Source organism: Streptopelia decaocto (genome assembly GCF_964273445.1).
Source record: "Streptopelia decaocto genome assembly, chromosome: 3".
In the NCBI taxonomy this organism is placed as follows: domain Eukaryota; kingdom Metazoa; phylum Chordata; class Aves; order Columbiformes; family Columbidae; genus Streptopelia; species Streptopelia decaocto.
In genome coordinates, this window is record NC_138656.1 from 67,929,469 (window position 1) to 67,948,140 (window position 18,672).

General features: G+C 35.3%; 1 protein-coding gene across 1 annotated transcript in view; it reads left to right on the forward strand.

Moving 5' to 3' along the window:
- The window catches only part of TBC1D32 (TBC1 domain family member 32), a 78,958-nt gene that overhangs the window by 14,484 nt on the left and 45,802 nt on the right, over positions 1 to 18,672 (forward strand). Inside the window, exons 13-22 of the mRNA XM_082047442.1 lie at positions 43 to 180; positions 1,529 to 1,621; positions 1,850 to 1,992; positions 6,287 to 6,414; positions 7,537 to 7,738; positions 10,659 to 10,741; positions 12,405 to 12,543; positions 13,226 to 13,313; positions 14,845 to 14,963; positions 15,561 to 15,677. Coding sequence (XP_081903568.1) covers positions 43 to 180; positions 1,529 to 1,621; positions 1,850 to 1,992; positions 6,287 to 6,414; positions 7,537 to 7,738; positions 10,659 to 10,741; positions 12,405 to 12,543; positions 13,226 to 13,313; positions 14,845 to 14,963; positions 15,561 to 15,677 — 1,250 coding nt within the window. The remainder of the gene's footprint in view (positions 1 to 42; positions 181 to 1,528; positions 1,622 to 1,849; positions 1,993 to 6,286; positions 6,415 to 7,536; positions 7,739 to 10,658; positions 10,742 to 12,404; positions 12,544 to 13,225; positions 13,314 to 14,844; positions 14,964 to 15,560; positions 15,678 to 18,672) is intronic.

Here is an 18,672-nt window from a genome sequence, read left to right on the forward strand (position 1 = left end):
TGAGTCAAATTCAAAACTTTTTTTTTTTTTTTTTGGTTAAAGGTGATAAACAGAACTTTTCTTACACTGGATCAGGGTTGCAGTATATCTATTTTGTTCATTCACTGTGCCTCTTGGGAAGATTGTTGATCTATAAGCAAGGCCGAAATCTCTTCCCAGTACAGCTGAAAAATAAAAAAGGTAAGGGCTGAGGAAAATGGAAACTGTTGGGCAAAACTTTATCCATACTTGATACATGTTTCCACTTCAATAGCCTTAACTGCTTAGCAATTCTGTGCCTGGAAACCTTTCTTAAAGGATGGTATAGGTAATTTTGAGCGTCAACTCAGTTTTTTGGTCTTTGATGGATATGGTTGAATAGATTAGTTTTGTCCTCACATTTAATATGTTAATTTAATGTTGAAGGAGAGTTGAATCAGTGCATAAGTGGTTCAGTCTTTCTAGGTATGAGTAATACCTCATGTCAAACCAATTGGTAGAATTGATTGGAAGAGAAACAGTTTTTCAGGTGTGAAACAAAATCTGTATTTCAAGCTAATTGCAAGTTGAGAACAATACTTTGAGCTTAACCTTTTAATATAATAAAGGTAAAACAATGGTAGAGGAAAAGGTCAGTACCTGTGGAACAGAGGTGCTAATAAAGACAGAAGATAAGATATGGAAAAGCCTTTGAACATCCAGAGAAATCTGCATATGGTTGTACATAGTGCAGGGCTGGCAAATGCCAGTGTGTGACAACAACTGTAGTGTTCCATTACATCAGTATCTCTATGAATTCAATATGGAATTCAAAACATCACTGGATACTAATTCTGAGACTTGTGTTTTATACTTCTGGTTTGAGAATCGGGATTTAATGGAGCCAATGTAGAACAATTGTGAAGAAGAAACATCTACTAATCAAGTACTTTGTCATTTATGGATTATCAGTATAACATGATTCAAACAGTGATCCATTGGTGATGATTGCTTTTTTTCTCTCCCCTGCAAAAGCAACAATCTCACCATCTATCTCCTTAATGCTACCCTTTTCAGCTTCATAGATAGCAACCCTTTCCTCAGAAATTGTCTGATTTATCAACATAATAATATTATTAAGCTTGGAGCAATAGTTCCTGACCTGCGTTTAGCTACATTTGTTGCTTTTGTTTGCAACCTGAGGAGGAGTTGTCTGGCAGCTGGTGTCTTTTCTAGTTGTTTCATTAAATCTAATGACAAGGTAATGCTTTTTCCTACAGTTGTGTATATTGAGCATTTTTAAACTTTGGCTGCCATCTATTTGAGTGGCAGACAGGGTAAAATTGAAATTGGCTAAATTGGGAGCAAGATCAAGCCTTATAAGTTGATCACAAAAGACCTTGATAGCGTCCGAGGGATGTGCATGTAATTTGCTTTATTAGTTGTACATATGTTGATTTCCTCAATAAAGCAAAACATTGTTTACATATATTTGCAGAATTCATTTTATTGTTAAAATTAAAGTTACACTTTCATTTGCAGAGTACTTTTTTTTTTCTTTTTTTAATAGATAGTATATCCATAACCGATCTGTTGGTATTATTTACTCAGCTTATTTATTGTTCTCCAAGTTACCCAAAGGCACCTGTGGCAGCACATGCAGGTAAATGTTTGGTTTTAATATATACTAATATATATAATTATAATGAGGCATGTGGTAACTTCTTTTGCGATTTTTAATTTGGGGCTGTTATTTGTGCAGATTTTTCTTTCATTGCTCCCTGTGTTAAATCAATACTTAACAGCATTATAATTCAGAAGTATCTACATAAATCATATAGATATGTTTATGTAAGTTAAAATGTAAATAAATACTTCTTGTGTTCACCAGACAATTATTCTCCAGCAAGTCTTGTAATGGAGATTCTGCAAGTTTTTTGTGATCAAACAGGATGTACTGCTGAATGTTTATATACGGATGCAGTGATAGATGCCCTACTTCATCCTGTTCAAAGTTTACTGAGTGGCACAGAGGTTTGTAATAATCTTCCAAATAGTTTTAAAATCTATAGAATATTATCATTTTTCTGCATTTTCCATAGAGAAGATTTATTTAGTCACATGGTAACTTCTGTAGTATTTTCTACATTAGCTGTTATGTCTTAAATAGTGTAGGCTGTCATTATGATCGGTCTGACAAACTTGGTTTTCCCGAAATCTTTTGAATAGTAGTAAAAATTGTGCTGTAGTGAGACTGCTTCCTTGGGAAAATCATGTAGCTTAATTTTTTTTTTTCTTCTGATGTTTTTGTATGTCTTTTGGATACTTCTTGGATGCTTATTTGCTCTACCTGCTTTTTAAAAGGCAACTTTTTTTTTTTTTTTTTTTTTTTTTGTTAAATTGAGCTGGCAATTTCAAGTATTCCCAGTAATTAGCATAAGTAAAATATGTAATTCTTCCTGGAAAATTATTATTTTCTGAACTGGTAAAAGGAAGAGGTGTTTTTGTTTGTTTGTTTGAACATTTCTATAACAATTGTCAAAATCTTGGGAAACATTATGTATCTTGAAAGTCTAGTTATGGTTTAAGCCTGTCCTATTCTCTTTGTTTTGACTGAGATGATTTAATTGACCGAGGTGACTGTAAGTCTCAAGACAGAGAGGCTGTGAGTCTGAAATGCCCATGGAGGAGACTGAGCTTTCTTCCATAAAGAAAACTTGACAGAAATTAATGGCTGAGAAATTTTAAATTTACTTCCCGAGACTCACACTTACAAAGGCAGTCTGGGTCCCTAACTTAAATACGTCATTTAGGTTCTTAAAGTTGAATTTTGTCAGTATCCTTCTGATTATTTTTTCAGTGCAGTTTGTTTATTTTTCAGAAAAGACTCTTTGTATTAATTCTTGAAAATATTCCAATGCAATTTCAAAAGTGTAAACAATCATTTCCCAAGTAAATATTTTAAAGTGTGTATTTCTATAAAGCTTAACATCATAGTCCTGCAAAAACTTGATCATGTCAATAATTTAGCTCTTCTGTGGGTATCTGTACTGAGTACAGTAATGTTACTGATTTAAGGCTATCTATGGATGCTTTTGTAAGATTAACACTTTAGGTTGTCTTGTTTTTACTGTACATTGCAAAAATTTAGTGCAATTTTTTTTCAAGTACAAAAAAATGACTTGACCCTGAATATGCTTTGAACACTAATAGTCAAATTGAAAAACAGTACTAAGGGAATGCTTCATTGATTTGCTCTGATGGAGGCCCGTGTAATCCCCCAGGCGATCTCTCTGGTCACAGGGTGCTCTAAAGCATATACAACTGTCTCTCTTCCTTCTTATACATTAATAGTTAAAAAATAAATTATCTCAATGTTTGATAGTTGTTCCCTTTTTTTTTGTTTTGTTTTGTTTTGTTTTTGTTCCTGTCTTGCTCAGCTGTCTCTCCTAGGTAGCCAAACTCTTCACAAATTGTAAGCCCTCCTGTGATTTGGTAACTGGTCTGTTTAATAAAACAGTCACGTTAAGGAATATTTAATCCAAGGTAGCTGTAGTAGGTTGGTTATGTGTTGTGAATCTGGAATATATCATATTTGTTCTAACAAAAGTGCAAATCTTTTGCATTGCATCTGGCAAAACAGTAGCTAGAAAAGGTAAACCATGTCAGAGTGACCCTTTTCCTCTTTTACAAGAATATGAACTACTTTTTCTTCCCAATCAAACCATTGGCACTTCTTAGTCACCCAGGAACCCTAATACTGGACTCTAATACTGGACAATGCCTGTCTCAAAAGGAAGGTTCTGGCCATGTACGCAGCTTTTTTCAGCTCAGGTTATGGGAGTGGGTATCACTGGAAACTGCATATGGTTGTACGGTGGGCTTAATGAGCAGACACAATGCTGTTATTTTACATTTGAGCTCTGAATTCCCTCAGATAAGTGCAAGCCTTACTTGCCTTTTAGGCAGAGTAGTATTGTGTATCTGTAGTAGAGAGGCAAGGGGAAACTCAGTGGCCATGAGCACTAGTTGTCAGGCAGATCAGTTTGTGGACAGCAGTATTGACCTTTTGGGCTCTGTTGCCTCTGAGTTGCTGCTTAAGCATAGCTGGAGAAGAACAATGTATTCACTTTTTAAATAAAAAACATACCATGTTTTTGAGTTTTGTTTTGGTCTTGCACAGGAAAAACATAATAATAACACTCTTGAAAACACAGTGACAGCACAGTATGTTCCTTTCTTAAAATTCTGAACAATAATACCCAGTAACCTAAAAATAAAAGATCAAAGAGATTTTTTTTTAACTCTCTGTCACTGAACATTGTAACTAAAAAAAAAAAAACAAGCCAAAATTGTACTTTTCTCTTGGGTTACTTTGACCACCAGCATTAATAGTAAATTCCTTAAGTTTTAAAGTAGGTGGTTTAGTTTTCCTCTGTGCATTATTTAAAATGTAGGGTTACATGTAAGAGAAGAAGCAGAAGCTGGATTGCGTAGCATTTTTAAAATAATTTCTCTTGTGAGTCCAGCTGTCCTTGATGAATAACAGAAGAGTGGAAAAGATTTAGGCAGTGGACTTAAACTTAAGGACAGTGGTGCTTTATTCCCCATTCTGACACACTAGATATTTAGCAAGTGTTATGGGGAAAGTACCCCCCCCAGCTCATTGTTGCCTAAACTAATTCTCACTGTTGGCTCCACTCAGTTGTCCTGGGTGTGGATAGAGGAAGCTATCAAAGGGGACTTCTCACTTTGAAAACTGTCCTCCTTCTTTGTAAGTATATTTATGCATAAATCTTAGAAATTTGGAGTGTTTCTCAGTCCCTGGATGAGAAGGTATGCTCTGGCTATCTCATGACTGTATATTATTGTGGCATATGAACAGTAACAGACTTTTGGTGAGCACCTTTAGGACACTACATAAATCCTACAGAATTACAGCTACTGTTGACTGTCACGCCCTTGGCACATCTCCTTATCCCCTCCCCTGGGCTTGGCAGCCTGGGCTTGGGACAGCACAAGTAGCGGTGTGGATGTCCAGCCTTGAAGAGAGCTCTTTGAGAAAGCTCTGCTAGGAAGCCTCAGCAGAGATCACCCAGTGATGGCTCTGCTAATATGCCTCAGTGTGGACTCACTCCATCTTCCACTCAGGAGTGATTTTTAAAAGGAGATTCTTGTCCTCATTCCTTGCCTGTACTGTATTGTAGAAGCATTGAAGCCTACTGTCCCATTGATCTGAGTTGTGACCCACAGACATGTTTTCTTGGTTTGCTTCACCTTAGATCTGTTTTGTCACTATAAATCCAGCTGCATGGTGATCATTGGGCTGTATCTGACCCTGGTTACTGTGACTGGAGCTGACCTCAACTCACTCACTTGAGTTTCTGGCTTAACTTTGGACCTCCCTCATCACTGTGGAGGGGAGCTGGACTGTTGGGTGGACCTGGTTACTACCACTGTACCTTGTCTGCTCACCTTGCTTGGGTGTGGTGGGACTGCCTGTCCATCTGATGGCGAGCCATTTCATCTGTCTGCTTTGTTATCATGATTAGCTCCTGGCTTCTTGTCTCTTGCCGAGCATTATGCTACTGCTCCACCCTGACAGGCTCTTCATGGAGCACCCATATTCTCCTTGTCTGCTGTTGGAACATTGACTTCACATATTAATAAGTAATAGCCAATTTAACATTAATTTGATTAGTACATTCATTAGTCATGGTACCATACCAAACAGCCTGAATCCCAGTGTTAAATGTTCAAGTTCCACTTGATTACAGCCTATTTTTGGCTGTACAGTGCTCTGAAGTGAGTAAGAAATTGGTAGAGGATTTCTGTTTTGCTCCGGTGGGGAAGACTTGCCTCACAATTCCAAAGCAGATGCCTGTTTGGTCCTAAAGGCAGCTTGGACATGAGGTAGATGCAGAAGATCTTGGGAACCAGAATTTCATTTCTAGTCAGAGTGTTGCCAGCACATGTGCAGCAATGAGAGAATTAGCACGTTTCTCACCTCGATTCAGGTATTCTTCTTATACCCCTAGAAAGTGTATCAAGAACCTTTCCACATTCATGGTGGTGAAAGAGAAAAATGTGTGTTTTCTATATCTGTGCAGTCATTGGACTTCTGCCATAATCATTAGAAGTGAATTATTGCCATTTGTGAATGAAAAATTCTATGTAATGGTGTTTGAACATAGGCTGTTTACTTATTTTGTTTAAGCCATTAAGCAACCATCAGGAAGGTGACCTTCACGTTCTGCATACGTAAGCCAGGCTTGAATAAACAGCTTTCACAAAAGCATTGAATTTATTTTTTTTTCCTTCCAAATAGGTGTATATAAATTGCCTTGAAACCACTTTAATTGATGTAGCTGATATTTTGGCAAGGATTGCTGCTGTAGACGATGGTCTTTCTCTTCTTCTTTATGGAGAAAATGAAAAAACTGCTAAAGAAAATCGGTAAGAGTGCATTAATGAATGTCATTAGTGAGTACTTTAGTGAACTGCATTACTGTTACAAGACTCATTTTTTTTTTTTTCATTAATCTGTAATGTGGTATGTTTTGTTTGTGTTTGGTGTGAAATATCTGGTTACCAAGTAAAGTAGTAAGTGTTTCAGAGAATGTGTTAGAAAGACATTTATGTGTATAACTAGGTGAAACGGCAATTTAAAGAAATACTTTTATTAAGAGACATTTCCATAGTTTACTTCTTTTTCTTACTCATGTGAGAGCTTTCCTGTCTCTGAATGTAGCTTCATTGTATTCATAGTACTTCTGTTCAGGCCAAAGGCCTCTCTTCTCTGTTTTTTGTTTGTTTTTAGAATATTCAAAATCAACATAATTTATTTAAATAATAAATTTAATATGGCATTCACTTTTCAATACATCTAGTAGAGACAGATCTTGTATCAGAATCTGTCATTTGTAACTCTGTACCTAACTTAGGATCTCTGTGATCCTGTGGGTAGTATATTGTTGGCTGATGCTAAAACCTGAAACATGACAGTAAAATTGAGAGTGGCCTTTAAAAATATCTAAGCTGTAGGTCATGAAAATGTTTGGAAAGCGTGTCTTCTAAGTGGAGTAATCTCAGAAATTGCATGTGTTTTAAGGGGGGTGGGAGAAAGAGTTGTTCTTTTTTTGTCACAAACCTACAAGTCTTCAGAAGGAGGTCTCAGATAGGAAAAAGGAAGAACAAAGACAAATTTTGCCTTGTAGTGATATCCTTAATGCTGATTAAACAGAAGCTAAAATGTTTGTCTTGTTACTCTTCCTAAGTGGACTCCCCTAAAACACACAGTCTCTGCAGTTCATGGCCATGTGGACTGGATGGAAGACACTGATGCATTTTTGCTTAATGTAGACTGTAGCCAAAGTAACATCACTTGCTCTATATTTTTTTTTCTTCTGACTGGTGTTACAAGTTATAATTTAGTTGGGCCCTCCATAGTGGGTCATAGTTTCTGTCTATAGTTTTCTTTTCCCCTAGAAAAAATTAAGTAAGTTTAGTCAGAGGATTTGTTTCAAGGCTTATTGATGACTACAAATCAGAATTTTAAAAGTGTTATTTTATTTCTAGCCCTACAGCTGTTCATATAATCATTCAGTTTACAAAGAAACTTCTTCATGACGACATTTCTCATTTATCTGGATCCGAGCTTTTGCCAGTTGTTAAAGGAGCTTTCATTTTTGTATGTCGTCAGATGTACAGCACTTGTGAAGGCCTGCAGATGTTAATTCCTTATGGCTTGCATGAATCTATCGCAGAGGCCTGGAAAAAGGTGAGTCTTGTTTTGGATTAGGAAGACTGGGAAAAAAATCTTACTGGAAGAAGTTCATCTTATGTAATAGCTGTTATTTGCTTCAGGTTACTTATATTTAAGTAGTGAGATAATGCTTGGAACTGTTCTAAAAATGAAATTCTATTTTGCAAATTTTCCTTCTGTATGCAAACCTAGCAGCAGCTTAGTTTGAGTCTTTCATGCCTTAAGATTAAACCAGGAGCTCTCAAGTTGCATCAGTAGACCTATTGTTCGTTGTCCTTGATGCTAGAGGTCACATGACGTCATGACAGCCAGTGTCCACCACAGATCTTGTCTTCACACTTGGTTTGGGATATTTTGAAAATAAAAACTCCTGAGATATGGTCTTAGTAATTTTCAGGTTAAATTAGTTTGTTTCAGTGGGAAATATGGAGGGAAAAAAGAAGGTTCCAAATATTTGATCTAAATAGTTAGATGCCATTGTAATAGTCTCAAGAGACCATAACGAAAAGTGCCAGGAAGGAGTTGCTGTCTTAGCTGTGTACTTGGATATCTTATGAAGTGTAGAGTCTGTACTTCAACTTCAGTTTGATCTCTAGTCTAATGCTTTTTCTGCATGGAAGAGCTTGGGTGTAACAGTTGTGTGTATTCTGCTTTCTGTTACAAATTTACTGAACAAGGTGTATTTGCTAAACTTTTCATTGTTCTAGTAGCCATATGCAGTGTGAAAATTCTTATCCATTACAAAAATTTAGTTAAGATGGAAAAATGACAGCAGGTCCTGCAAGAGCAGTTTTCAGAAAGTTCACAGTAAAGTAAAATGCAAACGAACGTTTGAATCATTAAAATAACATGGGTAGCATTTATGTAAGGGTAGCATATAAAGCTTCAGCTTTGGCTTCCAACTAAATTGAAAGCATATATAAACTATAGGTATTAGAACTCTTAGTGGAACACTAAAATTTAACTGTGTTATTTCACTTTATACTGAAAAATGGAACCATCTCTTTTTCTTTCTCCAGTGGTTGTAAAATATTTTCTTAGAGGAGGATCAACCAAGCTGGAAGAAAAAAAAATGGCTAAAAAAAAATAGAGAGTTATTTTGGAAATGAGGAATGGAGAGAGAGACTGAATGCAAGAGAAAGAGAATGGAACAACTATTCTTCCTGTCAAATGCTGTATTCTTATATGATGATTAGAAATTTAAAAAGTACGGTCACAATGTAAACTGAGGCAGAGAATATCAGAAAGATAGAACATGAATAGGAGACTTAAATCACCAGCTTGAGGGTATTTCTCACAGCATTCATATATGAATATTATTGTGAAAGCGTACATTTTGATTGAAAATAAAATATATTATTACTTACAATCGTAATAATACCACAGTAAACTCTGTTTCTTATCAAATAATGTTGGTTTTGAAACTTGCGTTCTTCCTTGCTTTGAGAGCTTGAGGATTTTATTGAGTTAAGGAGTTTAATTTGCTTGAAACTAGATATAATTTATGTAACTCAACAATCTGTCTTTTTGTGCTTTCTTGTTGTGTAACTTGTCAGTCCTCCTAGAATTAACCTTTTATTCTGTTTAATGTTTATCACAGGCAGGGTATTACATGCTTTTGATGGGCATTTCCAGTTATTTGCTCCAAAGCACCACAGCATTTCCACTTGTAAAAATAGACTTCTTTGCACGTTAAAATCCTTTATTATGGTACAGAACATTTAGACAAATTGTTTTGACACATACAAGATAAGTAGGTGCAATATGTTGAACTTAAAAAAAATCATGAAACATTTAACTGACAAAATGCCATTTTCTTACATCACTTTGGAGGTCAATTGAGACTGAAGAGCAATCTACATATTCAGGACTTTAGGAATTGAGAAGTTAATACAGGAAATTCACATTTTCAATGCTGCCGTGTTGATTACTTTTTAAATTATTTGTTGTCATTGTTAAATTTTAAAACATCTGCAGTTTATAAAGTATTTTACCATTTATAATGTAGCAAAAATGATGGACTTTGGACTCCATTCAAGCAGTAGTGAGACTGGTAATTTATTTCCTCCTATTTTACATGTCTCTTGGATTTTTAAGACTGATGGAGAAACCATTTTTTAATTGGCAATTCTGCTGGAATTATGGGACAGAATATATGGGACAGATAATAATAAAAGGCAAACTTAACAGAGCCAAGACAACTAACTAGTTTAATAGAGGAATCTTTCATTAATTTATTAAATCACGTTTATAAGAGAGTGGATTGAAGACCGTTCACTTTAATTTGAATAGTGCGTTTTACTTTTTATCCCAAGAAACATAAAACAACTTAAATCTTTCATCTTTAATATACAGTGTTTTCCACATTAATTATTTTCAAATATCATTTAAACTAGGAACTCCATCAAATATAAAAATATGCAAATGTATTTGTCTGTGTTTGTAGATCTAATTATATTCATGGCGATACAGATAATATATATAATTTATAAATAAGTAAAATAAAAATTGGCAGAAGTACTTAATAAATTTGATGTTGAGTTGTTGAGTCCAGAGGCTGTTATGTCCATGACCTGTGACAGAAGTGGAGTAAGGAGTTCCCTTCTGATTTTTTGTTTGTTTTTAATATCGATTTTTGCTTTGAGAGTCTCTAGTCAAAAAGTAAAAAGAAATAGGAGGTTTTTATTATAAGAATTCTAATAAATATTTTTTTAAATGTACTAGCTTTAAAATGGTTTATACCCAAAGAAGAAATAAAAGATAAGCTTTTCTGGAGTAAAAGAGGATTCTGTGCCGATAGAATGCAACCTGCTCATTGGTTGGTTTGTTTGTTTTTTAATAGATAACAAGAGAATGAGCAAGATCAGGAGTTTAAAAATTGTGTAAATAAACACTAAGGATTTATTTATGTATTTATTTATTTATTATTTCACAGACAAGTTTGCTTTCAGAAAGAGTACCCACTCCTGTAACTGGCGTGGAGTCGACTTCATCAATAAGCCTGGAGTCAAAAAACACGTAAGTTGATGGTTAATTTATGCACCTGCACAAGTATTAGCACACGCTGCTACTTTAACCACAGTTGAGGCATTTTATAATCCTGTGTCTTTTTGTCAGAAGCATAGTGGTAGGTAGAGGGAGTGGAATCATCATAGCATAGGTCTCGGTAGAGTTACAAATTGTTCTTGACCTTTCAGGACTTTCTTGCCTTACAGAGTCGTGTCTAATCTGTGTAAAATTGACTTATAGTTGATTCTCTCTGACTACAGAAATTGGTTTGAGGAAAATGTGAATTAGAAAGCATAAAACAAAGTAGCTGTCAGAGTTTATCTTATGGCTTTGATATGGTATTAAATTAAAAAGTGGTTCTGCTGAATGGTATCTGCACCTTCAAAATATTACGTAATGAGATTGCCAGCATTCTGGCTGAAAGCCTGATACATACTAAGTGAAAGGCATCCTTCCTTTTATACTAAAACTTCATGTCCCTTTATAGAAGTTTGTGGGCATTCAGATGAGAAATATACAAATATTTGAGAGCCTGAAAATTCAGGGTGATGTTGGTGGTAGCACAGAATCTAGTTAGTTAAGTAGATTCTTGTTTATACTTTACCATAGATTTAGTGTATCCTTTGCAAATATACCTCAACAGTTATTACTCTAGTCTGTGTTGCTGGCATGTGAACTGGTTATAGCAGTTCAAATCTAGTGGTAAAAAGAAATGTAGGGATGCTGAGCTCTGACTGAGGCAGCTGTTACTAATCACTACCATTGACATAAGCTGTGATTTCCTCATCTAGATTTTTTTATTTAACTATGGAACAAGACATGCTGATATATTTCTGGGTGAAATTTTTGCTTTTGAACATGACATGGCAGGGATTCTGCAGGATAAGTGATTAAGTTTGGAGTAATGGTTGACTGCTACAGAAAACCTGCATGCTGCTTGCTGATGATAGGAGTCAAAAATGGGAAATGAGAACTAGAGATGAGAATCCAGTAAGCAAATACTTTTAGAGAAGCAGAATCACAAGAGTCTAGTGATACCTGCAGGGTTTGTACCTAGTGAAAGGTGATGCAGTTGCTTCACTTTTTAGGGCATAGAATATTTTGTGGGGCAGAGGGTATCATCATACTTTATTCTTGCAATTGCTGTTCTTTCTGCCATGTCTGTAGAAAATATTTTCTGTATACTGCTGTTAGTACATGAAGCTATTGTGTATATACAGCACCTAATTTTAATAAATCTGTACTAAATTCTAGTAGGAGCCTCTTATCTCTTCAAATGTGAGTTTTTATTAGTTTCTCATAGTATTTTCACATTAGTGAGAAATTCACTGTCTGCTTTGCCAATTTGTAGCTGCCACATTAATACTGTAAGACTTATCTAGAGTCAGGTAGCATGTCATAAGTACATTTCAGAATGGTGCAGATCTTTTGGATTCCCCATAACATTATCTTCCTGTCCCATGTTCCTACCTAACCTTAGTTTTGTCAGGATGAGTTTGATTGTTTGTACAAAATACAGTCTAATACATATTAGAACTTTCCCAAAGCTTTCTTAAACTCACATAAACACATAGAGTAAACACAGAGTCCAATGAATGAAGTGTTGTTTTTCTTTTTTTTCCCATGCTTTTTTTTAATATCTTTTTTAATTATTATTTTACTACTCTTGCAGTTTGTTATGGGAAGAGACTTTGTTAGATGCCTTGCTAAATTTTTCTGCCACACCCAAAGGACTATTTCTGCTTCATAGTACGGGTGCCTTGAATGACTGTGTGAACTTTATGTTCAGCAGCTTATCAAAAAAACTCCAGGTAAGCATTACGGAGTCAGTGAAGTTTTTATTTCTTGCAATGATTATAATAAAATATAGAAATCAAATAATAAGAAAATAAGTTCAAAAACCATTTTGTCACTAAATTTTTGCAAAAAAATAATTCAAAATATAGCTCACCGTGTTTGATGTTGGTGCCACACTGATTTAAGTTTGTCAGATGTTGCTCATCTTCAGAATGTCAGGCATATATTTAGTTTTTCTGACCTTTAACTGTAAAGTTTGAAACACTAGGAAAAATAATTTTTAAAAAATTCTAAGTGCATATTTTTCTAGACCACATTGGTAGGTGATGTTGAAATCCAGATCCTAGACAATACTTGAAATGTAACCAAAAATCAGATAATATGCATTTTAGGAAAGAAAACCCATAATGTTACAGACATCCTACTGAGTGTGTGTAATAATAATAATAATAATAATAATAATAATAATAATAATAATAATAATAATAATAATAATTTTTGCTGATGTTACATGTTTGGTTTGGAATTTGACCCTGGTGAGTCTGTAGAGGATAAGATCTATGAACTGTTCAAGTCTACATACTGTGGATTAAATTCTGTAAACAAGTGTAGGAAAGATCAATATTTAAGAGATCATTAGAGAGTTTCATGCCCTCTGAATAACTAACACTGTGCTTTTGTATTTGTTACCAACAGGCAGATGAATATGAAGAGTTTGGTAATAGGGTGATTGTTACACAAATGGCAACAACACCGACAGGTGCAGTAGCTCTACAGAGTTCAGGTAAATTGAAGAATTATGTTATTATGAATAGTTACATGTTGTAGTCTTGCATATTAGAAAAAGACAGAAAGAGGCTAAGAAATATCAACTGAATGGAATAATAACACAGTATTAACAAGGACTGTTTAAATGTCTGTTGATTTCTTCTTGGTGGAAATTCCAATTTTTAAGTAATCCACTTATATTTGATGCAGGTCTGTTTGTTTGTTTGTTTTCCTTAAGTTATGCAAAATCTTTACTTCATTGCTTTGGAATTTCACAGTTTTCTTCTATGTGTGGGAAGACATTTATATCTCTTAAAAAATTAGTTGCTAGCAATTTGCTAGTGCTTCTTATTGATCTACAGATCAGAATTAATAACTGTTGATTTCTGCAGTTTATATGTACTTTTTCACAGTTACTGACTACTCATAGTGAGAAACTGCAAATACCTAAATGTCATTGGCACTTTTATACAATAGTGAGATGGAACTGAGATTGTCTGAACTGATAGTTCTTCTCATATGTCAACCCATACCAACAAAGCCCCTTCAGATTCATTCTCAGATAACTAACTCAGCTGTTGCCATACCATGCAGCTGTCTAGGTAGTAGTTATGTTAAAACTAGAATCTTATCAATTAACTAAAGCTACTGTCTTAAGTTTATAAGGAAGTCCATGAGGTACAAAAGTTGAAAGTATCCTCTCTGAGAATCTAGAAGTGACTGGTGTGTAGTTAAAATGACTCAACTGAAAGACTGTCAGAAAGGCAGGCAAATTCTGCCAGTCAAGGAAACTGATTGTTATTTGCTTGTTTTTTATGCCTCTGGGATCTTTCAGAAAGGAGGGAGCAGATCTACTTGAGGGGTAACCCATATGTCCTGTTCAGGGTTCTCAGCCAAGTTGCTTCTCATGGCCTTTGGTGTTTAAAACAAATGCTAGACCAAAAATAATCAGTATTGTTTTTCAACCCTGAGAGGAGGTTGTGTAATGTATGTAAAGTTTGCATTAGGCCTATAGCTTACATTTGGAGATTTCAGAGTTAGATGGTTATCCTTCTTCAATTTTAATATTTAGCATTTTAAATTCAGCTAGTAGTGCTTCTCTTAAAAAGATTTTTTTCAGTCCTTAACCTTTCATTGTGGTATGTTTTAATTTATTAATGAATTGTAGTAGATCTGTATTTTTAAAACCACACAGCCAGTACTAGCTAGCCTCGACCTGTAGCAGCTAACTTGTTAAAGAAGGTCATCAGCTCATTTATGTGGAAGATATAGAAATGTCATCCTACTTTAGTATAATAGTCTGCAAACTGTTGCTGTAGATCTTAAATTGAATAGAAGCAGACTGCTGAGGAAAGGTGTTTTGACCAAAGGACTGAGAATAGCAGGGAGAGCAACCTCAGGCAGTCTGTCCTGTGAAATTTTAGTCTACAATGTAAAGAGTTTTGAAAATCTGAGTTAGAATTGTGGTATTCAATGTTTGTTTAATATGAAAATTGTTTTTCTGGTATTCTTGCCATTCTCATGATTAGAATAAAAATTTGGTTTAGGCTTTATAAAGGCACTTGTAACTGAACTATGGGCTCTTTTGGAGTGTGGAAAAGATGATGTGAGGATAACCCAACCTAAATCTATTCCGGTTGACCCTATTGACCGAAGTTGTCAGAAGGTGAGAAGTTACTTATCTTCTGTATTGGTGTGGAAAAAACCTTGCTGTATTTTTATTGAGGCTATACTGCTTCTTGGCAGGTGAAGCAAAATTAGGGTAATGCACTAGTCAAATGATGACTGATTTAAAGGATTCTTGTGTTGCATGGCAGATCACAGTGCCAAGCATCTGTTAAAGTCAATATGAAATAATAAATAACAATAATGACAAAAGTGAAAGTCTTAAAATACTGGCCATCAGTTCATATCTCTGATTACTGTAGTAAGATCAGGCAGAGTGACACGTTTTACAGTATGTTGTGTCCTTAGATTTTAGAAATATGTGATAATGAAAATATTATAATTTTCAAAATTACTTGTACAGTTTGATAGATAATACATGATTTCACAGATGCTACTGGACTTTTAGGTTATGTGGACACCTGCCAGGGTTTACAGTCTTGTTTTGGGCAGCTCTAGTTTTGTCAAGTTCAGCTTACAAAGAGGGATAAGAACAAACTTAAAGTAAATGGCAAATAATTGTTAACATTTGTTTGGTTATACTGAACTGATTAACATACTCTTTTGTGCCCCCCTCCTTTTTTTTTTCTTTTTCTAGTCTTTTCTGTCTCTGATAAACTTGCTCACTTACCCTGCAGTTTTTGAGCTCCTGAGTAAACAAGATATACCAAATAAACAAATGTATTCACTCCGAGAAGTACCTACAGATGTTATTGTAAGTATAGTTTGTATTTTGAATGAAAATTAATACTTCTGTGAAGACATTTTTTTCTGAGAAAATGTTATTGTAATAATAAGTTTTTTCTTCTCACTGGAAGATTTTGAAATTTTCTGCATTTTGTATTATATACAGCATGAGGGCAGTATATACACATATCACTTCATGTTAACCTAAATATTAATTTTGAAATCCTAAAGATAATATAAAATTTGATGCCTACTTTAATGATCAGCTTTTCTGACTTATTAAGATTCTGTTTTTCCATGGAAAAAAAAGTGACATACAGAAATGCTTCTGTATGTGCATACAGTTACATGCTGGAAAATGCTGAAAAATCTATACTCATATTTTATATAATATTGCTTTATCACATTACCTATGGATTTAACAAAAATGAAATAAAAGAAAACCAAACAACAACAAACAAAACAACAACCAAACACATCAAAACTTCAGGCTTTCTTAATAGCACAGATGATTTACATGCAGAAAAAATTACTAATTGGAAAGCTACTGATTAAGGCCTATTTCAGTCCTAAGAAAAATAGTATTACCATTTCACAGCATCACAGAATCGCAGAGTGTTAGGGATTGGAAGGGATCTCAAAAGATCATCTAGTCCAATCCCCCTGCTGGAGCAGGAACACCCAGATGAGGTTACACAGGAATGTGTCCAGGTGGGTTTTGAATGTCTCCGGAGTAGGAGACTCCACAACCTCCCTGGGCAGCCTGTTCCAGTGTTCTGTTACCCTCACTGAGAAGAAGTTACTTCTCAAATTTAAGTGGAACCTCTTGTGTTCCTGTTTGAACCTATTACCCCTTGTCCTACCATTGGTTGTCACTGAGAAGAGCCTGGCTCCATCCTCGTGACACTCACCCTTTATATATTTATAAACATTAATAAGGTCACCCCTCCGTCTCCTCTTCTCCAAACTAGAGAGACCCAGCTCCCTCAGTCTTTCCTCATACAGGAGATGCTCCACTCCCTTAATCATCTTTGTTGCCCTGCGCTGGACTCTCTCCAGCAGTTCCCTGTCCAGAGGGGCCCAGAACTGGATACAATACTCCAAGTGTGGTCTCACCAGAGCAGAGATTTAGTATTTAGCATTATTTTGTATATAGTTCTTTGAACGGCAGTTCATTAGGTTTATTTATTTGTCATCTACCAAGCACAGGCAAATTTAACCTGTGACCTTGAGTGGCAGTTAAAATCAGATTTTTTTTTAATGAGCTAGCACTTTAAACTGCTGTTGTGTTAAGGTGTTTGTTTAGCACAAGCTCTCAATTGGTGATAGTTTGTTTAGACAGAGGATATCATAGTAGTGTGTGTTATGTTTGAAAGGGACTTGTGTAGTTCTTTATCGTAGTGCTTTTTTGATGATTTCAGGAGGAAACAGGATGATAAATTTCATTTTTCCAATCCATTCAGTGTTGGTGTGTCCACCAATGGATAGTTCTTTTCTGTCATCAAGTTTTCTGAGGCACTGGGAGCAGAGGAGATAGATGGATGTTGAAAGGAATACATATTTGAGAGCTTTCAGATTGGGGTAGATGTTAAGTAATGATTTTTGTGACTATGTTGTTTTGGCTTTTGAGGCATTTCAGTGTTTTGATGGAATTCTTTAGGTGTCCAGAAACAGCAAGACTGATAAGTGTTCAAAGTTCACAAGACAGTTGCAGATATTTTGGATGGGGTTTTTCTCACTTTACTGTGCAACAGTAGGTTTTATAAGCCTAAGCTAGACATCCAAGATAGTTAGCAGAAGGGAAACAGTTCATCTAGTGTTAATTTAACATGTAATAGCTGAGTCTAAGTACTCAGAAAACCTTCTGGGTTTACACAGACATGTAGATTTGTTATAAACATGTCTTTGGGCAGTGATTGCAGAAAGCTAAAGATCTGTAGCTTTGAAAGACATGTTTAAGCAGGTGAAATTAAAAGTAGATGACATCCTACCTGCAGTATTTAAGCTATGCTCTGTCGTTAAGCAGTGCAGATTTACCTGCATGTTTATCTGATCGGACCTTGCATTGGACCTTGTTCATTATCTTCCATCCTAATATTCCAAGTCAGAGCTTGGTCTGCTTTCTCGGTAGTCCTCTCTCTGTGCCTGTGCTTTCTCCTCTTTTGCAGGCTCCAAGCTTTGATGTAAGGATGAGAGGAGGAGGTTATTGCTAGAGAAATGTCCCTTGGCATTTAACTCTTTATATGTGCAAATATCTAGATAGCCTTAAACCCCAAACAAATCAGTTGCTTGCATTACCAATTTTATGGTCAGCCAAGACGTCAGAGATGAACTGTTTTATTGTGAGTTTTATTGTAAACATACTATGTGGAAAAAGCACATTCTTCATAGCACTCTCCCCTACTGCCCAAAAAGCTCTAATAGGGAAAGTATGGTTTCACTGTGTTTTAGATAAGAATGAATTTTATGAAGGCTGTTTACTTTGACAAGTTCTAGTTTGTTTGTTTGTTTGTTTTTTCCTCCTGCTGGGAGTTTTACGTGTGGTCTTTTCTCTGTTAAAAACCAGTGCTTTGGTTGATTTCATGAAAGTATGGATCCTAACTATTCTCTAATATCATATTGAAATGACCCATTGTTCTAACCAGTTCAATAATAACTCATTCTGCTGTCTCTGAGACTATACTTCTTAAACATAGAGAAAATAAAAGTTTAATCCAGATTAAATAAAGCCTGTAAGGACTTTGTAGTTTGTTTCTTCTGACCATAGCACAGCAATCTGTCTCTGAGACAATAACATCAGTGAATGTTTTTACACATTTCTTAGTCTTTTAATGAAACTGTTTCTTCAGAAGTGATTTGGATGTGCAGTGAACTAGAGGGGAAGATAATTAGGTTGGATTTGTGGTAGAAGTAGAAAGCAGCCACAGGTCATGGTCTGTAACATGAGATGCGGTAGGATGAAAGACGTAAGCCTCGACACCCAAGCCAAGCCTGGTTACACTGAAAATAAATGGCATGTTTTG